General features: G+C 41.4%; 1 protein-coding gene across 1 annotated transcript in view; it reads right to left on the bottom strand.

Annotated features, from left to right (window-relative positions):
• The window catches only part of LOC120916352 (hemicentin-1-like), a 46,086-nt gene that overhangs the window by 1,566 nt on the left and 21,799 nt on the right, over positions 1-22,721 (bottom strand). The window contains exons 14-20 of the mRNA XM_040327267.1: positions 15,697-15,726; positions 14,668-14,940; positions 10,606-10,635; positions 8,771-9,043; positions 8,455-8,484; positions 7,069-7,188; positions 4,522-4,577 (exon numbers count right to left, since the gene is read on the bottom strand). Of these exons, the coding sequence (XP_040183201.1) occupies positions 4,522-4,577; positions 7,069-7,188; positions 8,455-8,484; positions 8,771-9,043; positions 10,606-10,635; positions 14,668-14,940; positions 15,697-15,726 (812 nt within the window). The remainder of the gene's footprint in view (positions 1-4,521; positions 4,578-7,068; positions 7,189-8,454; positions 8,485-8,770; positions 9,044-10,605; positions 10,636-14,667; positions 14,941-15,696; positions 15,727-22,721) is intronic.

Here is a 22,721-nt window from a genome sequence, read left to right as displayed (position 1 = left end):
TCATCAGTCTTGCCTACACACCATTGATCAAAAATCTGACCGTGTCCAACGTGGTGACGTAAAACACTACGACGTGCAGAGAAAAATGAAGTTCAATGCTTCCGAGCATATGTCAACTTGATTCTGAGCATGCGTGGATTTTTGACCGATGGACTTCCACACAGACGATTGTTTTTTTCTATTGTTTTTTTATCCATAGGAAAATTTTAAAACATGTTCTATTTTATTTCACTGATGGAAAACAAACCAATGGGGCCCACACACGATCGGTTTGTCCGATGAAAACGGTCCATCGGTCCGTTTTCATCAAACAAACCGATCGTGTGTACAGGGCTTAACTGGTTACTTTTCGCTCCCATACATGAGCCCTCTCTCACTTTGGAAAGGTTTATACGTACAGCCTGTGTAGCTACTCAATAGGCTATCAACTTCCAATGGAAATTTACAGAGGTCCCATCTATAGTCATGAAAAATAGAGTAGATTTGATTCTACTTATAGAATGTATACATCATATGCTACATCACGCAGCGCCCTTTTTCCATAAACAATGGGATAACTGGTACAATTGTAGAGACCTATTTCTACAAACCCTGGGATTTTTTATTTTTTTTTGTTATATGTCATTGGAATCTAATTTCCCAGAAATCTTTTTTTAGCAGTTTGATAGCATTTAGAATTTTACTGTCCATTAAGTGTCGCCAACCGTCTGTATTTTTACGGACAGTTCGTAAAAACGGGCACTTTTTCCACTGTCTGTAAATGTCCGTAGTTGCGGGAATGTGCCAGTAAAAAAAGGCGAGGTCGGTTCGGCTTGGAACTGCGCTTGCGCAGTTCCGGAGCTTGCCAAGCTGAGCATATTAGGGAAAAAAACTGCGCTAACTAAAAAAATTAAAAATAAGCTGCTACATACAAACAAACAAAGCTTAGTAGATAGTGAACAAAAAATGTAGCGCTAAAGATACAATGTGAGATACCAGGTGAGGCACCAACATTAAATGGTGCAAGTGCACATATCCGACTGACATTAAAAAGTCAGAAATAAAGTTCCATATAAAAAGGAAGAAAAAACATAACCAAGTCTCTAATAGGAACTTGAAGTGGATCATCAATTGGACAATTGGTGAAGGGTGTAGGGTGGACTGATGATGATGAATGGACCAGTGATAAAAAAAATGCAGCTTACATTTTGCAAAGTAATAAATCATAGAAATTTTAAACAGGGTGGTGTACAAAAGGGCATCACCAACCTATTTGGCTATTGCTATTTAGATCTAAGCAGATGCCAAATCAGTAATCACTCACAAGCTTGATCAAGTTATACAGGGAGTGCAGAATTATTAGGCAAATGAGTATTTGGACCACATCATCCTCTTTATGCATGTTGTCTTACTCCAAGCTGTATAGGCTCGAAAGCCTACTACCAATTAAGCATATTAGGTGATGTACATCTCTGTAATGAGAAGGTGTGTGGTCTAATGACATCAACACCCTATATCAGTTGTGCATAATTATTAGTCAACTTCCTTTCCTTTGGCAAAATGGATCAAAAGAAGGACTTGACAGGCTCAGAAAAGTCAAAAATAGTGAGATATCTTGCAGAGGGATGCAGCACTCTTAAAATTGCAAAGCTTCTGAAGCGTGATCATCGAACAATCAAGCGTTTTATTCAAAATAGTCAACAGGGTCGCAAGAAGCGTGTGGAAAAACCAAGGCGCAAAATAACTGCCCATGAACTGAGAAAAGTCAAGCGTGCAGCTGCCAAGATGCCACTTGCCACCACTTTGGCCATATTTCAGAGCTGCAACATCACTGGAGTGCCCAAAAGCACAAGGTGTGCAATACTCAGAGACATGGCCAAGGTAAGAAAGGCTGAAAGACGACCACCACTGAACAAGACACACAAGCTGAAACGCCAAGACTGGGCCAAGAAATATCTCAAGACTGATTTTTCTAAGGTTTTATGGACTAATGAAATGAGAGTGAGTCTTGATGGGCCAGATGGATGGGCCCGTGGCTGGATTGGTAAAGGGCAGAGAGCTCCAGTCCGACTCAGACGCCAGCAAGGTGGAGGTGGAGTACTGGTTTGGGCTGGTATCATCAAAGATGAGCTTGTGGGGCCTTTTCGGGTTGAGGATGGAGTCAAGCGCAACTCCCAGTCCTACTGCCAGTTTCTGGAAGACACCTTCTTCAAGCAGTGGTACAGGAAGAAGTCTGCATCCTTCATGAAAAACATGATTTTCATGGAGGACAATGCTCCATCACACGCGTCCAAGTACTCCACAGCGTGGCTGGCAAGAAAGGGTATAAAATAAGAAAAACTAATGACATGGCCTCCTTGTTCACCTGATCTGAACCCCATTGAGAACCTGTGGTCCATCATCAAATGTGAGATTTACAAGGAGGGAAAACAGTACACCTCTCTGAACAGTGTCTGGGAGGCTGCGGTTGCTGCTGCACGCAATGTTGATGGTGAACAGATCAAAACACTGACAGAATCCATGGATGTCAGGCTTTTGAGTGTCCTTGCAAAGAAAGGTGGCTATATTGGTCACTGATTTGTTTTTGTTTTGTTTTTGAATGTCAGAAATGTATATTTGTGAATGTTGAGATGTTATATTGGTTTCACTGGTAAAAATAAATAATTGAAATGGGTATATATTTTTTTTTTGTTAAGTTGCCTAATAATTATGCACAGTAATAGTCACCTGCACACACAGATATCCCCCTAAAATAGCTAAAACTAAAAACATACTAAAAACTACTTCCAAAAATATTCAGCATTGATATTAATGAGTTTTTTGGGTTCATTGAGAACATGGTTGTTGTTCAATAATAAAATGAATCCTCAAAAATACAACTTGCCTAATAATTCTGCACTACCTGTACAGCTGTTGTTTTTCCTAAAGCTGTATCGGATTGTTCGCCTGAAGGTCGCCGTACGAGGACAGGAGGAGTCTTTTACCCGAGCACAGTCTTGCTCCCTTTTAGGGGTGCTTGGGTGAAATCACTCCCCCTCCACCCTCACGTAACAAACATAACTTTATATGACCTCATCTTCCAACCGCCGCCTTGGCTATCCACAATGCTCATTAAACTACTGGTTTTATTGCATTTACCGCACTACTGTTACTGCGGTACATACCATACTGTTGTATGTTTTCATTTTTCGTATAATCTCTAGACATGTGCATTAGTTTTCATCGGAATGCATTTTCGTCCAAATTTCAGGTATTTTCGTTATAGTTTTAACAAACGAAAACCAACGCACAGAATACGAAAACAGAAAGATCCGACATAAACAAATGCTTTATTTTTGTTTTCGTTGATCGAATGTGCCTAACCTTAACTCTATTAGTCCAAGATTATTCTACATAGAGAGAAAAGATTCGACATTATAGAGAGAAACGATTCAACATTATAGAGAGAAAAGATTTGACATTATAGAGAGAAAAGATTCGACATTATAGAGAGAAAAGATTCGACATTATAGAGAGAAAAGATTCGACATTATAGAGAGAAAAGATTCGACATGGAGAGAAAAGATTCAACATTATAGGGAGAAAATATCACTGCTGGAATTGGGTGCGGGAAGTAAAATAAAAATAATGATGATGATGAATGTTATTGGCTGATTGTAACCAAAGAGGAGGAGCAGTAAAATAGCTAGAACTAACTTGACAATTCAACATGAACGACAAATATTCGACAAAGCATCAAAAAAACATACAAACGTCGAATCTGCGATTGAAGGCTTATGGTGTCTGTCGAATGTTCTAAGAGGATTCGATGGAGCAGCTAAACTGTACAACGCTGCAATCGTACATTTCCAGTCAAATACTCCGCCCATAGGCTATAGAAAAATTCTAATGTTGGTTGACTAGTAATAATAATTAATAAATATAATTATTACTAGTCATACAACATTAGAATTATTCTATAGCTAGCTTGTAGGCGGGGCATTCGACCGGAAATGTACGATCGCGGCGTCATACAGTTTTGCCGCTCCGTCGAATTTTCTTTGAACATTTGACAGACACCATCAGCCTTCAATGACAGAATCGACCTTAATTCATTTGGATTTTCGGACAAATGCAATTTCCAACGAAAAACTAAATAAATAAAAACTAATTTCGGGAGTAACTAAATAAATGTATTTTTCGTAAGAAAACTAAATTCTGAAACAAAATATTTCAGTGTGCCCATGTCTAATAATCTCTCCAATCAGGAGAAAGAAAATCAGAAAAATGTATTTTTAGTAAAAATTGGAAAGGTTTAGAACTTCTGATAAAATGATTATGCTATACATTCCTTCCCTTCCCGGTGATAACCGCTCCATGCATTTTTTGTACTGATGTCACAGGGATAGAAAGTGAAGGGATATGTGTTTACAAAAATTTTAATCTGACAGACATTTGAATTATTCCTTCTTCTAGCTAAAAAAAAGAAAAAGCAACCGGACTACAATGTCCTGTACTTGCACACAGTCCAATCATACAGAAATTGTAAAAGTTAATTCATACCTTACATGTGGTCTCCATCATTTTCATTGACCATTTATGTTCTGAATTTATATGAACTGCATAATAAAACAAACATTAATCACAACACACATCATTGCTTTCAAGATTAACTCCTTATAAGCATACTAAAGGGGTTAAATAAATATTCTAAAAGTAAGGGTTCATTCAGATGAGCACTGACACCCGTCCTTCATGCTGAGCCGCTGTTTTCTGTGTCTGTCTTAGAGCTGTGTGAAGGCAACCTATTGAAGTGGCACAGTATCTCGCTCCTCACCAACAGAGCGCAAACCAAAATGAACACATGTGAATTCCACTAAAAGTGCAAATAATCATGGAATTCATATATCATAAAAATATAAATCCAAATGCAAACTTAAATAAATAAAGTGGTTGGTGCAAAGTGATAGTGACAAATCAAAGAGTAAATCACATAAGATAACATCAATTAATATAAAGTTGATCATGAACTTCAAAAATAGTACATATTTGTGATTTTACATACAGGTAATAGCAGTGATGAAAAAATATAAGTAGTATTCCAGTGATAGAAACACACCCCACATTCATGTTGACAAATGGGCTCATACCACACTTACCAGAAAGATTTGACCCCTTTTCTTGTGCGACTCGGCACTCTCGGGTTCCCTGTTCTTCCTATTAGGGCCCCCGGAGTGAGAGGAGCAAGAGTAGCCATTCTCTGCACATCAGACTCCACCACCAGGTGCGTGACAGTATCAAGCAGCCATGTCTGAGCCTGTGCAGGGAACGGATCCTATGGCGGAACTCTGCCGACATCTGGACGGCCTAACCCAGGCTGTCAGGACTTTGCAAGAAGGCTACACCAGATTGGAAAATCGCATTCATGCTCTCTCTGCTCCTTCAACCTCTTCTGCTGGCACCTTCCGCTTCTCCGTCAGTAATCATGCAACCACCAGAACCCAAAGTCCCCATACCTGAGAGGTTTTCAGGAGAACGGAGTAAATTTAGAGCGTGTAGAAACGCTTGCAAGCTCTACTTCGCTCTACAGCCAAGGACCTTCTCACTGGAGACTACCAAGGTGGGCTTTGTCATCTCTGTCCTGTCTGGTGAACCGCAAGCATGGGCCCACCGTCTTCTGGAGCAGAAGGACTTATCCATTTATAATCTGGACACCTTCTTCCATGCCATGTCTCCATTATACGAAGATCCGCACCAGGCTGCTACTGCTGAAGCCGCTCTGCATGTTCTTCAACAAGGTCGCAGGCCTGCAGAGGACTATGTGTCTGAATTCCGGAGATGGAGTTCAGATACCAATTGGAATGATGCGGCTTTATGTTATCAATTCCGTTTAGGACTTTCGGAGCCGCTCAAGGATAAACTGGCACGGGTAGGGGTCCCGGGAACTTTTGATGCCCTTATCAATTTGAGAGCGCAAGACTGAACCAGCCGCTAACATGTCCCGCCTGACCTGGATGATGCCTCGGGTACCCACCTTCTCCAATCCAACTCCCCCGATCCTGACTACTCCCCCTGTGGATACCTCAGAACCGATGCAATTGGGCTTGCTCCGTCCCTCACTGACACCGGAGGAACATCAACATCGACGAATTCACAACCTCTACTGTGGAGAGCCTGGGCATTACGTGAGGACTTGCCCAGCGAAGCTCAGTAAGTGCTGTTCTATGTCAACTATTCATACATCCGTTGTTCCTCATAACTCTTCTCATTTGGCTATCCCCATTCTGTTATAGCTCCCAAGAGGGAATATCCAGGTCAATGCCATACTTGATTCCGGAGCCTGCAGTTGCTTTTTGGACTCCTCTTTTGCCACTCAACACCACATTCCTCTGCGACCAAGGGCTAAAAGTCTATCAGTACATCTAGCCAATGGATCAGTTTTAAAATCTGGGCCGGTCATACAAGAGACTTTACCTTTAGCCACAACCATTTCTAGTAACCATCGGGACTTCCCTTCTACTGTTCTTTCTCTTTTCATTCTTATCTTTCTCCCATTAACACCTTCGGTGTCGTCTACTTTTCTTTTCTAATAAAGAAACAATTACATCGGTTTGCGGGGTCCCACTGGTGCCGTTACTGCAAATCCAGGACTAAGAGTCACACTTTATATACAATGTTTTGTTTTAGTCCCCTTGAGTTCAAGGGCTCAGTACCTGCCAGTTAGGGATAAGGACGTTTTGCCTTTCAGGTGGTCGTTCTTCCTGCCTATTGTTATTACCCATTGGTATACGTATGTCCAATAACATTAACCCTTATTTCAGTTTGGTGGTTCTTGCCGTGGTTCCGATTAACTTACAGGGCATAACAGTTGTGGAGTCTCTAGACCACAGTTTCCTGAATTATGACATTGTAATACAATCTTGACTGTCACGTCACTAATGTTCACAATTGTTTTTGGGTTTCTGTTGTTGCCTTTCATTTTATGTTGTTGATTGATATGTGTGATATAATGCAATTTTGTTTAACCTGAATACCCTAAATAAAGATTAAAAAAAAAGTTTCATATTTACAAGAAAATACATTGTGTACAATAAATATTTGACTTTTTACCAGACTGTCTTTTCTTTCTGTTTCTTACAAAACCAAAGATTCCCAGGCCAATCGAAAGAAGGATGATGACAATGGTGGCCGTTAACCAAGCAATCATATTGGAGTTTGAAGGTTCGGAATCTGGAAAATAGAAATGCGGGTCACTTGAGAGTTTGTCAAAGTGAGACATTTCTAATAGAAGTGAGGAATTAATCCACTCCTGTCCACAATCTATTTACATTATGTATGTTCTCTAGTACCAAAACCTGGGGTGGGGATTTGTTTACAACTGTCCAACCTTTGGAACAACTCACTCTATCCTCAGTTCTAACCATTCCCTACTCAATCTAAAACAAATGGAAAAAAATGTAGGTTTTACATACACTTTAGGATTTTGTCGGTGGATTTGTATGGTGCCGGGATTTAGATTCCCTCTGTCCCATGGACTCGCCAAGCTATCCCAGCCTTTTTAGTCTTCCAGACCCTCTCTTGGTCTCCCAGACTCATGTAGCTGCCTCAACTTTTTCAGTCCCATGAACAAAGAATATCTCCCACATGGAGGGCAGTCTCTTGGAGAGAGCACCTTCAACTCCAGACAGGCCTACACACCTGTCTTCAAATTGGAGCACACCTTTCTTCTGACTGGAGCACTAAGCTTTACCCAAGCCTTGCTTATAACGAGTGTACACACCTGCACACTTACACAACCTGCAGGTCTTCAGTAAGACATGGACATAGGATTGAAGGCCCCATCCCAGCCAAGACACTTTAAAACTTTAAAGCCCTGTACACACGGATGGGAATCTCGTCAGGAAAAAAAGTTTTTCCTGATAAGATTCCTGGCAAGCTTTCTTGCTCGTTCTTTTGAATGGCAAGAATGTGGTGACGTCACATTTGATGCCGTCACCGCCATCTTGCTACACCCTACAGTATGCCTTGGAAGCTACCGCACATTGGCCGAAAACTCATCGAGCATGTGCGGGTTTCCATGGAGGCAGGTAAGTATACAGACGCTCGGGTTTCTCTGCATGAAAAACACTGCCGAGAATCACGACGAGAAAATAGAGAGCAGGTTCTCTATTTTTCTCGTCGACATTCCAGGCAGTTTTCTCGACAAGAAACCATACACACGCACGGTTTTCTCGGCAAAAAGCTCTCCCAGCAGCTTTTTTTCTGAGAAAACCGTGTGTGTGTATGAGGCTTAAGTTCCAGCCCCTGATCCGGGACAAAACCCAGAGAACACTGACAAGCCAGTCTTCTCCATTCAAAAACAATGCTCTGAAGCTTCACGCTCTACCTTAATGTGAATCCTGTGTGTTTTTAATATTTATTTAATATGTAATATTTCATATGTATAATCATATAAAAGAGTGAAACCGGTAACATTTATGAAATGTTCTACAGTACCTTGTGTGGTAAAAAAGGTGGAAGGTGGATCTGTAATATAAACAGAAATAAAAGTAAATCAATACATATTACAACCAGACATTAACTAGTGGGGGACATTCCCACTATTCAGTAAAAAGATAAAGAAAAAAGAAGATTCAGCACCTGGGCGTGTCACGTGATTATAGATTTAGGTGAGTGTTTGGGGCATTTGGCACAGTTTATTTTAACTATTGGGGCAGACAATATTACGTTATTTTTTTTGTGTTTGTGGGAGGAGGGTGTTCTTTGCCAGACTCCAAATTCAACAAAAACAGGAAACAACACATTTACTTACATTGCACAATGATATTGATGGTTTGATTAATGGCCCCAAGATTATTGTGAGCCAAGCAGTGATATTTATCTGCCTTGCTGGCTGTTACATCATTCAAATAGAGCATTAGTTCACTCCCATTGCCTTTGCTGAGTATGTTCTCCCCTCCCTTCATCCAGGTCACCTGAGCTCTTGGGTTACTGTCCACTGAACATCTCAGAGCCAATGAGCTTCCTTCTTGAACTGTCACTTCTATATTGGTGGTATGATTGGTGCTGGTGGGGTTTTGTAGCTCTGTAAAATGGATAAAAAACTATTATTAAAGTGGTCATGTCTGTAACCCCTCCCCCCGAGGTCCCTTCTCTGACTCTGTGTGACTCTGACATGTGTGCAAATGACAGCTTGTGCTACTGAGCGCTGTTAGACAGAAAAGGAGAATGTGGGAAACATGAAAATGAACTGAGAACTTGACATGCTGGCTTCATGGTCAGCCAGTTTATAAACTGTAGTTAAAGTGGTTGTAAAGGCAGAAGGTTTTTTATCTTAATGCATTCTATGCATTAAGATGAAAAAACCTTCTGTGTGTAGCAACTCCCATCAGCCCCCTAATACTCACCTTAGCCCCATTTCTATCCAGCGATGTGCACGAGTGCCTTGGCCATGCGGGACTCTCCCTCCTGATTGGCTGAGACACAGCAGTGGCGCCTTTGGCTTCTGCTGCTGTCAATCAAAGTATGTTATTCAATCAGGAGAGAGAGGGGGCGCACAGACACACAGAGCTGTGGCTTGGCTAGGGTGCCCCCATAGCAAGCTGCACGCTGTGGGGGCACTCAAAAGGAGGGAGGGGCCAGGAACACTGGCAAAGGGACCTGAGAAGAGGAGGATCGAGGCTGCTCTGTGCAATCCCATTTCACTGAGCAGGTAAGTATAACATGTTTGTTATTTTTAAAGAAAAAGAAACAAGACTTTAGTATCACTTTAGGGGCTTGCTGGCCCACTTTAATTAAAGTTAAGTTAAATTATAAAGTGAAAGCACCATAAACACAGTTACTCACCCTGGGGAATTTCAACATCATAATTAGAACAGAAAAAACGGAGCCATCTGGCCTCCTCTTTAGCAACACCGCTGCTCTTCCTCAGTTCCTCTGACTGTATCACCCAGCTTTTTGGCTCTCCTGGCTCACGCAGCTTTGCTAGAATTCTCCTTTTACCACAAGCTCTCTAACTCCAAGCTGTCCCAGCATTTTCAGTCTTCCAGACCCTCTCTTGGTCTCCCAGACTCTCGTAGCTGCCTCAACTTTTCAATCCCATGAACATAGAATATCTCCCACATGGAGGGCAGTCTCTTGGAGAGAGCACCTTCAACTCCAGACCGGATTACACACCTGTCTTCAAACTGGAGCATACCTACCTTCTGACTGGAGCATTAAGCTTTACCCAAGCCTTGCTTATAACGAGTGTGCATACCTGGACACTCACACAACCTGCAGGTCTTCAGTAAGACCTGGACATAGGATTGAAGGCCTCATCCCACCCAAGGCACTTTTCTCGTCGAGATTCCAGGCAGTTTTCTCGACAAGAAACCATACACACTCACGGTTTTCTCGGCAAAAAGCTCTCCCAGCAGCTTTTTTTCCAAGAAAACCGTGTGTGTGTACGAGGCTTAAGTTCCAGCCCCTGACCCGGCACAAAACCCAGAGAACACTGACAAGTCAGTCTTCTCCATTCAAAAACAATGCTCTGAAGCTTCACGCTCTGCCTTAGTGTGAATCCTGTGTGTTTTTTAATATTTATGTAATATGTATAATCATATAAAAGAGTGAAAGCGGTAACATTTATGAAATGTTCTACAGTACCTGGTGTGGTAATAATGATGGAAGGTGGATCTGTAATATAAATAGAAATACAAGTAAATCAATACATATTAGAACCAGACATTTATAGTTTCATCAGAGGATCAGCATTTTAAAACCTAATTATTCTGTGGCTTCCATAGTACAGTTTAAACTGAATCAGTCATTATTTAAAAACCCAAAACCAAAGCCATGCTTGCAAAGAAATACCTACCACTCGCATGTAGGTTAACATATTTTTTTTTTAACCATCTCAATACAGGGCACTTTCACCCCCTTCCTGCCCAAGGCATTTTTCAGCTTCAGTCATAACTTGTGCCTCACCTATCTTCGATTGGAGTATCACAGGTGCGTGATCTGAGAAGGTCGATAATCCAATTTTTGTACTAACCACTGCTTCCAGCAGCCTATGCACAATCAAAAAAAAATCTATTCATGAGTACGTCCCATTAACTGGGGAGTGAAATGTGTAATCCCGTAATTTAGTATGTTGTGTTCTCCACACATCTACTAATTGGTATTAGTGCATTTCTTTTTTAATTTTTTTCTCAGGGCTATTCCAGTCGCCTGTACATGCAACGTACTATCCTTCTTTGGCTCCAGACAAAAATGTAAGTCCCCTACCATAATGGCCCCCCCTTTCTTAAATTCCATAAACTCCGCTATGACCCTCATTAGATATCTGATAGAGTTTTTGTTAGGGCCATATATGTTTTCCAAGGAGACCTCTGCTCCATTCAGTTTTCCCCTTAAGATTAGATAGCGCATTCTGGGTCTGTTTTCTCTCTTCTGGGATGAACCTGGCAAACCCTATGGCCACTCCCTTTGCATGACTAATCGGCGAGTCCCCATAGTACCATAGGGGATAGTCCTTTGAAATTATTCAGCGGTTTAAGCCGGAAAATAAATGTGTTTCCTGTAATAGAATGTAGCGCCCCCTTTACTTTCAGTAAGGGCACTATGCTAAAGTTAGTGGGGGAATGAGAGAGGTAAGTTGCTCTCATTCCTAACTGTGTTAAATTTGGCTGTCGCCAAATCTGGATTGTTCTGTGGGTCAGACTGCGTTCTAGGGATGCGGTACCAACCCTGGGCGGCAGGTGGCACCAGAGAGGTCCAGGCGGAGCCGCTTCTTCTCAGCAGCCAATTAGAGGAGTTTTCCCTCGCAGGGCATGCTGGGGAGGAGTATTTCTGTGGCGGAGGCCGCTGTTCTGGGTTCTTCGCGGGTTCCTGGTTCCAGGTGCGGCACCCACCTTTAGGGTGTGCGCACATTGCGGGCCCCACCACTATGGCCTACCTGGCCTGGGGTCGCGCACTACACAGAGTTCCAGACTCTGGGCCCTCCTGGCCTGGAGCGACTAATGCTACTGAGGGGCCCCAGTGACTTACTGGGTCCCCCTTCTATTGAAGAGATCCCAAGCTGCATGCTGTTTGGTGGGGGATTGTTTAGAGGAGAACCCGGAGGCAGGTTATCCAAAAGGGCTTGAACGAACCAATCGGGGGTCTGGTGACCGGAACATTGACAGGTACACTTGCACTGTCAACCGGTGACCCTAGCACAATTTACTGGGAGGATTAGCTCAACCATTTAGCTCATCCAAGTTCTAGGCCTGTGGCAGAGGCCCCACCAGAGCCAGGTCTGTGGCAGAGGCCTGTTCCTCCCAGCAACCTTAAAGTGGCACTCCGGCTGCCAGGCCCGTGGCAGGGGTCTGTCCGGAGGCACTTCACCCACTCTGGCTGGAGTGGCGACGAACTGTACTATTGCTGAGAGCAGGATTGCTTTCCTTCTATCCAAGCCTGATACCGCAAAGTTCCTTTACCTCATCAACCTTTTCTGTCTACCTCAAGTTGATGTTGGTCATGTTGGGCCAAGAAATAAAGCATTCAGAAAACCTTATCTACGAACTGGACATTCGCTTATTGCTCTACTCACTACCTTCACCCCTAGACAACACACAGAGGTAACTTAATTTGCCGATCCCAAAACAATCAGCAGCTCCCGAGGGGGTAGCGCTACAAGAACTACATCGGCTTTCGAGCTATTTAATTCTCTCATTAGGTTAGCGCTTTTAGTAGGAGCATTTAATCTGCGAACATTGTATGAAATTATGTTTAATCTAGAAATCCTTGCATGTATAAAGCACAGCTAACAATGAAGAGTCGGTATTTGTAATTTTTCATGGAGGCATCCCATCCTGCCCTACTGACTTCCCTCCCCCCTCTTCCCTCCCCACCCCCCTTCTTTCCCTGCTATTTCCCTCTTCCCTTACCCCTCTCCCCTCTACCCTCCCTTTACTTTCCGCCCCCTTCCCAGGTGAGGGAAAAACAAGGTCTCCCCGAAGCCCAATGAACTGTTGCCCTGCTAACTCCTCCCGGCCCCCCCGTTTATCCCCCCTAGAGGTTGAGCTCTGTATATGATCATCAGACAGGGCCGATACTCCTCCCCAAGTTCCTGGCCCACCAGGCTGCATGATTGGATATTAGCAGGTAATTTAAATGTAATTATTTTTTCTTTATACAGTAAATGTCATTTTTTTCTGCAGCAGGTTCTATACATGGTACAGACGCACACTTTACATGCAGACTAATGGGACCCCCCAGGCACTATATTTAAAGGAATGTTTCATTTTTGTTATTTCACTTTAAATCACTTCCCCTTTTAAAAATGTCCCCCAGGGAAGTACCCGGGCCCCCATACCTTTTTATGGCCAATAACTTGTATATAATCCTTCAAAATGGAGGGGGGGTTCTATTTTTCAAGTTCAGGTTCTATAGACTTTAACAAAGTTTGGGTCCAAACTTTTGCAAAGTTCAAGAGTTCTGTCCCATCTCTAGTCTATACATGAATAGCAGTTGTATTTCTGGGTATTCACTACATGTGAGTATAAATCATTCCAATATTGATTCTATAAACTACATGTACAATTTATTCCAGTATTGACACTGTACTCTATATTTTATGATTTTTAGAGTCATTTCAGTTTTGTTTAGCTTGTTGATGATATATCTTTTATCGTTTTTTTTATTCAGGACCTTCTCACATGCTGGGGGAGACTGTGAGCGTCTTTGGGCCCCAAGTGTGATATGTATTTTTTTTTTCTACCCCAGTGTTTCAGACAGTTTATATGGTTTATTAACCTTTGTTTTTTGGGATGGTATATTTTTTTTAAAACATGTCTTTATTTTTATTTATTTTTATTGAATGTGTTTTTTTTATTATATTTATTTATTTATTTGCTTTATAGAAGTATATTTTAATATATTGAAGATTGATATTATGTGTCTATGTACTGATGATATGGTTCCCATGAAATGCACTGACACTACACAGTTATGTTAGGACTCAGACTCTGTGGCCCGGATTCAGATAGAATGCTCTATTTATGGGTGGGCGCAACGTATCGCAGATACAGTACGACGACGTAAAATTTTCAAAACTCGACGCGGGAACGACATCCATACTTAACATAGGATACCCCTCATATAGCAGGTGTAACTTTACGCCGGAAAAAGCCTAACGTAAACGACGTAAAAAGATGCGCCGGCCGGACGTACGTTTCTGAATCGGCGTATCTACCTAATTAGCATATTCATCGCGTAACTATACAGAAGCGCCATCTAGCGGCCAGCGTAAATATGCAGCCTAAGATAAGACACTTACGCCGGTCAGATCTTAGGGAAATCTATGCGTAACTGATTCTCTGAATCAGTCGCATAGATACGACGGCCCGCTCTCAGAGGTACGACGGCGTATCCGGAGATACGCCGTCGTATCTCCTATCTGAATCCGGGCCTTTATCTTTGCTCATTATCAGTGTGTGATTTTAACAGTATTCTATGTGCTGGTTTGACCGAACATCTTTTTAAACCTTGTTTAAACAATATAAAAACAATATTGTTTTTATATTAGTGAATGCAGGATGATATCCTAGACATATTTAAAGTCCCTTTAATTTTTTATCTGCATCACTTTCTATATTGTGATGATGCTCCCAGTACATTAGAAATAAGATACCTTATAATCCTACCACCATTAATTTATATATTTGCAACAGTACATATACTTACATTGTACAATGATATTGATGGTTTGATTCATGGCCCCAAGATTATTTTCAGCCAAGCAATGATATTTATCTGCCCCACTGGCTGGTATTTTGCTCAGATAGAGCATAACCTCATTCCCGTTGCCCTTAACAAGAACATTCTTCTCTCCCTTCATCCAGGTCAACTGAGCTCCTGGGTTACTGTCCACCGAACATTTCAGAACCATTGAGCTTCCTTCTTGTACTGTCACTTCCTGATTTGTGATGCGGTCAGTGCTGGTGTGGTTTTGTATTTCTGTAAGACAGAAAAAAAACAGCTATTAAAGAGTCACTGTCATGTCTGTGAACCCCTCTCCATCCCTCTGATACTTATTTTTTCAGTAATCCCCCAACATGCCTTCATCCATCACAGTTGGCAAAAACTATCAGGTATTTGGGACATGTATGACTAAGGCACTGGATTTGATTCATCAATAGTTTGTAGTTGAAGAAAGTCAAGTCTGTGAACCCCTCTCCATCCCACTGATACTTATTTTTTCAGTAATCCCCCAACATGCCTTCATCCATCACAGCTGGCACCAAACTATAGGCTTGTATCAGAGCCTATAAGATGGGTTGATGTTATTGCCTTAGTCATGTGACAGCGCTTGGTACTATTAATTGGCCACTAGACCTGAACAAATGGGAAGTGGTCACATGCTTTCCCACACCTTTTTTTATGCCCGTTAAGCTAGATGAAGATGTGAGGAGTGAATTGCTGAAGAGGGGAGTACCTGTGGTCACCCTGAATATGAATACTCTTTGCAAGAAAATAAATCATTGAAGTAACTTTTTTCTCCAGGTGTGCATAAAATGCAGGTTGAGCTACTGAGCCCTGTAGACAATGGGCTTATTGCTACAGGAGACGAGGAGACACTGGAAAATGTTAAAAAGAACTGAGAGCACCACATGCTAGCTTTACAGAAGATGTACAACTTTTTATGCAATGTTTCATATGTATAATTATATAAAAGAGTGAAAGCGGTAACATTTATGAAATGTTCTACAGTACCTGGTGTGGTAATAATGATGGAAGGTGGATCTGTAATATAAACAGAAACAAAAGTAAATCAATACACATTAGAACCAGACATTTATAGTTTCATCAGATGATCAGTATTTTGTCACCTAATTATTCTGTAGCTACCATTTAAATTGAATCAGTCATTATTTTAAAACCCAAAACCAAAGCCATGCTTGCAAAAAAAAAACTTTGCGCATTTGACACCCATGTACATATACTGGAAGGTGTTTGAGAAGAGAGCAGAAATAGGCAACATGGATATAGTACCTTTTGATTTGGGGCTTAGAACTCTTTCAGCCCTGTGACAGAGGTTCATAGCAAAGGGAAGAGAACTTGGAGAAACACAATGCAGTATACAGTCCAGAGAAGTGATGGCAGAAGTGGGGTATTTCAAACAAAATTACATGCAGCCTTTCTTTTTCAATGCACTTCAGCACTCAGTAAATGCCAAGAAGAGCAGCCAGACAAGAAACAACCATCTACTTCCGCTGGGGCTCTTTCTTCTGTTATTCACTCTAATGCCGCGTACACACGATTGTTATTCATGTCATTAGAAAAAAACACGTTTTTTTAGATGTGATTTTTCGTGTTTCCTCTCAAGCCTGCCTTGCATACACACAATCATGAAAAAAATGCTCGAGCAAAGCATGGTGACGTACAACACATACGACAGCACTATAAAGGGGAAGTTCCATTTGAATGGCGCCACCCTTTGGGCTGCTTTTGCTGATCCTCGTGTTAATAAAGTTTGGTAAGAGCCGACTCGTGCTTTTCAGTCCATTACAGCGTGACGAATGTGCTATCTACATTACAAACGCTAGTTTTACCAGAACAAGCGATCCCGTCTCATAAACTCGCTTCTGAGCATGCGGCTTTTTTCCACTCGTTAAAGTATACACACCACACGAAAAAGAACGACGTGAAAAACGATGAGAAAATTTTTTTTCTAAAAAAAATTAGGCCATTTTTCTTGTCGCAAAAAATTCTCTGGAGCATACACACGACCATTTTTCACGACCATTTTTAAAAATTTAATTTTTCTTGTCTTGGATAATGGTCATGTGTACGCGGCATTAGCATTACAGCAACATTAATTAGCAGTTAAAACTATGACTGCCGTACACAGAAAGCGTGGATAATTGGGACTTTAGATGAGGCACATGATTGGAACCTGGCCCTGCTCCCCTGTGATAGATTATACAAAAATTCCTATTTTTGAATTAAGCTAATTCGTTTATTAAAACCGCTAAAATGTTTTCTCTGCTTATATTCATTTAATCTCTTTTAGATTGTTTATTTGTTTTTATATTCATTATCCATATTAGATAAATATGCATATGTATGTGTGGGTATGTGTTGCAATGCAGATATTATCCTTACATAAAGTATTGTCAGATATGATGTTTTTAAAGTTACAATTCAACATTGGGAGAAAGAGACAACAGAAAGCTATTCAGCTGCTATCCCCCCCCCACTCACTCCTCATTCTCACTCCGTCCCCCCTCCCTCCTAAATTCCTCATTCCAAAGAACAAATATGGACTCAGTTGTAAGAGGAAACCGCCCCTCCCCCCTCCTCCTTCTGCCTCCTTGTCCTCACTTCACTGAAGTAAACCAAACATGGCGACTGTGCAGAGAACTCTTTATGTCTGAATGACACATAGATTTATAAGGATGATGTGGGCAGCATACCCAAAAATGGACTTCCACCCCTTGGGAGCTCCTAACTAGTGTTGCTCACGAATATTCGCATTGCGAATATTCGACTCGAATATAGCATATTCGAGAAATCGCGCTATATTTCGAATTTCGCGGTGAATATTCGCAATTCCGAATATTCAAATTTTTTCAATTTTATTTTTAAAACAGATCACATCCTATCGACGTCTAAAAGCATTGCTGGTATGATTAGAGACCCTGGGCCGAGTAGCTAAGCTGAGGCGATCCTTTTATGTTGCCAAATTGAAAAAAAAAAAATTGCGATTTTTCGCTATTGCGAATGCGAAAATGATTGCGAATTTTCGATAACTGTGGTAGGAGAATTCTGATTGTCTCTGATGCAAAAGGGGGGGGCTTTGTGTATGTGTATGTTATGAATATTTGTATGTTTGATATTATTATTTTTTGTAAGAAGGAAAAAATTGCGCATACCTTAAAAAGGGGAGAATACAGCAGCAACTCAAAAATGTTATACAACATAAATTAATACAAGACAGAAAATGGAGTCGCTCTACAAGAATAAAAAATATGTCTAGTGACAAGACATGTGGGCAAATTATAAAATAAGCAAGCGCAAATAACTTGTGAAATACACAGTGAAACAAATATATAAAGAAATATAGTCCCAATAATAGAAAAATAATCTTTCATAAAAATGTCTTTGATATGTGAAGTGAAAAAAAGTCCAAAGCATGCAGCATGAACGTGTTCAATCTTCAAGGTGTTTGATTGACAAATGGCTGTGACAGATGGATAGAGTAAAGAATCACCACCAATGCAAAACACTTTTTATTTTCTATTGTAAAATATCACGAATATTCTGAGCCAATCAGAGTGCTCCTTCCGCATTTGCCGAATATTCGCAATTATTTTGTATTGTAAAATATCAAGAATATTCTGAGCCAATCAGAGTGCTCCTTCTGCATTTGCCGAATATTCGCAATTATTTTGTATTGTAGAATATCAAGAATATTCTGAGCCAATCAGAGTGCTCCTTCTGCATTTGCCGAATATTCGCAATTATTTTGTATTGTAGAATATCAAGAATATTCTGAGCCAATCAGAGTGCTCCTTCTGCATTTGCCGAATATTCGCAATTATTTTGTATTGTAGAATATCAAGAATATTCTGAGCCAATCAGAGTGCTCCTTCTGCATTTGCCGAATATTCGCAATTATTTTGTATTGTAGAATATCAAGAATATTCTGAGCCAATCAGAGTGCTCCTTCCGCATTTGCCGAATATTCGCAATTATTTTGTATTGTAAAATATCACGAATATTCTGAGCCAATCAGAGTGCTCCTACAGCATTTGTCGAAATTGCGCAATAAATATCGCATTCGCATGTTGCGATATTTCGATAAAATATCACGAATATTCTGAGCCAATCAGAGTGCTCCTACAGCATTTGTCGAAATTGCGCAATAAATATCGCATTCGCATGTTGCGATATTTCGATAAAATATCACGAATATTCTGAGCCAATCAGAGTGCTCCTACCGCAGTTATCAAAAAATCGCAATTATTTTCGCATTCGCAATAGCGAAAAATCGCAATCATTTAATTTCGATAAAATATCACGAATATTCGAATTTAGCGAATATATCTCGAATATTCGAATATATATTCGAGATATATCGCGAAATCGAATATGGCATATTCTGCTCAACACTACTCCTAACCAGCTCCTCCCATAGCCTCCACCATCGAGTGAATAAGATGGCCCCCAAGGACTTTGGAATGTGTCATGTGCTATAGTACAGATGTCACAGGTGGGAGGGTAAAATGGGAGTGAATGTATAAGCTAACCAATTGAATGTATATGATGATGATGATTTTGTGATGTCATTTGCCAATAAAAGAGCTGAGCAGGCCCAGCTGCATCCTGTTGCTGGTTGGACACTGGAAAAGGTGAGATGTAGATCTTTTGTCTGGTCCACATATTTCACCTTATAATTTGAATCAAACGGCAGAAATGGGTTTAATCCTAAAATTGTGTCAGGAAATCAATCCTTGACAATTGGCACCCAACGAGTGTAGTTTGCTTTATTGGGGAGATGCAGCATCCCGAGATGTCGGTGGAGCGCGTCTGTGCGGATGGAGACAGGCGTTGCTGCAGTCCACCTCCATGCAGGCGTCCTGCGCTTTCCCCATTCAAAGACGGGTAATTCTTGAGCAAAGTATCTTTTTAAAGACGACCCGTCGTCCCTTTCTGCCGGGTTGACGTTTATGTTTTCTGTTTGACGTTTTCTGTTTTATGTTACTTTGAATGGGGCTGTTTCAGGGATTATCTGTATGGAAAGGTGGAGGCACAGTTTCCTTGTCTGGTAGAAGTGCGGTAGCGAGGGTGAACCGTGAGTGTCACAGATGCCCTACCACCCTGTGTGTGACGAAAAAATAAATAAATATATAAATGAAAATAAATTCACACCCAGATTTATAGAAGGTGTGCAAAATATTGTAAATGCAAACATGTAATATAGAGATCAGATGAGTCGATGCATGCTTGTGTGTATAATATTTACCTCCATACAGACGAAACCCTTCCTGTGCCCCCCTTCCCTCACAGCGTACATAACCCTTCCTGTGCCCCCTCCCCTCACAGCGTACTTAACCCTTCCTGTGTCTTATTGACCACATGTGTTAGCTGTTACGAGGAAAAAACAGCCTGGGAGAAAGTTTTTTTTTTTTAAAGACAGAAGGCTGTATTACAACTGTTTTTTTGATAGATAAATGTGTATGTGAGTTTTGCATATTACATGTGTATAGCAAAGGATTTTTAGTTACTCACAATGCTTACCTTTGTGGCTTATTTCCTTCCACTGAGCTTGATTTAGATATATAAATGAGGACTATGTTTCTTATCATTTTATCGGTTAGATTGTGTGATCTGTGGGCACCTGTCTATATTTCTCACTGGGTTCCCTGCCACCTTAAGTGGGACAGCCTTGCCTACATACCCTGACGGTGGTATGTGATTCATGACTTGATACATAAAGGGCTTGTTGCCAGTTTAGCTGTTGTAATATAGTACCCAGGGCCTGTTACTATGGTTATTGCCCCTTCATTTCCCTCATGTTCTGCCCATGGTGCCCCGGCTGGTGGAGACATGGGCCCTGCCCAAATGCTGTTCTCTGCTGGAGGCCTTGCTCCAACTTGCCCCATCCTGCCCCTACCCCATGTGCTCAATATTGCACTGTGAATGCAGATGGTGTCCTCTCCTGCCCGCTGCCCATTGCCCATTCTGGATTCTGTGCTCTGCGGGCCACCGGCCCTTCTTCTCTTCTTCCGCTTGTCCAAGGGGGTATCATATCATGCCATTTCATTGGAAAAGCACGGAAGGAAGAGAGTGGCAGACCTACCTGGAGGTAGAATCCGCTCATTTGCTGTCCTGGAAATCCTACAGATCTGGTTGCAAGAATAATAATAAGTTGAGGATTGAGCAATGTTTACAACAGATTCTAAACTTGGGTTTGGTTGTTGAATTGGGGTAGTAGATTGTTCTAATTTGCTTAAGGTTCCCCAGGAAAAATAATAAAATATGAAAATTATGTTCAATCTAAAAATTATAAAAATAGTAAAAACAAAACAAAAACAAACGAGTGTTAAAAGTTTTTATAATATGACGTTTCTGACAGGGTGGAGGTTTTGGATTGGTTGGAGGAGTTACTCGTGAAAATGGCCACTTCACAGTTCATTAGGCTGGAGCTAGTCTGTGAATTTCGCGAGTTTGTCTTCTAAACGATCTTTTGTCGCTGCTGTAGTCAAGAAATGTCATATTATAATGTAATGTGCATGATTTTTGGCAGATAACCAAATATGTTTTAAAAAAAAAAAGGGTTAAAAATTAGAAAAACGATGCAATTCGATTGTATATGGAGTATGGTATAGAGCTTGTACAATCTGCTCAAAGTAGTAAGAATCGGTTTAAATAGCTAGCAGATGTTTCTCTCTCAGGAAACCAGGGAATGAAAGTCTCTCTCTCAACAGAGAGATCAGGTTACACAGCCTGACACGCTGTAGAAAATTGCCTTTCTGTGTGTTTGCAGAAACCAGAGACCAACATGTGACTGAGAAGGTCAGTTAAAATAGTGAAAATTAAAGATACAATATGAACAGATGATGCAGTATGATAGAGCCATATTTTTGGATAAAAAAGTCACTTTCCAGGCTTCGGATTGACGAATGTATTGTGGGAAGGAATATTGTGCCTTTATAACTGGATCCATGTAGAGCAGTGCTTCTCAAATAGGGGGGCCCGAGGCTCCATAAAGGGGGGCTCGTTCCGGACCACGGCGATCGCGCCATTTAGTATCCGCTTCTGTCCCCAGCCTCCTCCGCTAGTTAGAGGAGCGGACGGCGGGAGGCGGGACATTTTTGAACTGGGGGATGGGACCAGAGAGGTAGCAGCCTGTCATGTTGGACGGCAGGTGATTGGCTGCTAGGAGGCGGTCCTAGCAGCCAATCACCAGTTCGCCCAAAAGTCTCCCCACCCCGCCCAGTGCTGCTGCGGCTTCACTTGACGAATGTCCCTCCTCCTGCTCTCCGCGCTGAAAAGTTACAGGTAGGAGTGGAGAGGGAGGAAGGGAGGAACAATATATGGAAATGTTAAGTATGAGGAGTGGGGGCTGTGCTGTGGGGGGAAAAGCCGGGTTATGTGATGGGGGAAACTGTGTGCAGGATATGTGATGGGGGTCATGTAAAGGGGCAATACTTTGTGGGGGGGTATGTGATGGGGTCATGTAAAGGGGGCAATACTGTGTGGGGGGATATGTGATGGGGCAATACTGTGTGGGGGGGATATGTGATGGGGCAATACTGTGTGGGGGGGATATGTGAAGAAGGGCAATACTGTGTGTGGGGGGATATGTGAAGAAGGGCAATACTGTGTGTGGGGGGATATGTGAAGAAGGGCAATACTGTGTGGGGGGATATGTGGATACAGTGTAATGCAGAGGTGTACTTATAACAATTTTATAGACAAATGATACTATTTACAGTCGCACGGGGGGCGCAAAATGTTTTCTTCTTCCTAGGGGGGGCATGACAGAAAATAATTGAGAAGCACTGATGTAGAGGAACAATGAAACTTTCTGTATGTTCGTTTGTACTGAACACTGAACCAAGGGCTGCTATGTTTGTCTAAACAAGTCATGTGACAAGAGTATTCATACTGTATAATTGGTTCTGAAAACTAGTGTAATTCAATATGAATAAGTTTCTTTAGGAAATAAAATATTTAGGAAAGGGCCCAATATAAAATTAATGCTCTTCTGCAAAATTAAAATGCTTATG

Source organism: Rana temporaria, chromosome 10, assembly GCF_905171775.1.
Source record: "Rana temporaria chromosome 10, aRanTem1.1, whole genome shotgun sequence".
Lineage (NCBI taxonomy): Eukaryota > Metazoa > Chordata > Amphibia > Anura > Ranidae > Rana > Rana temporaria.
This window is presented reverse-complemented; position numbering and strand designations above follow the sequence as displayed.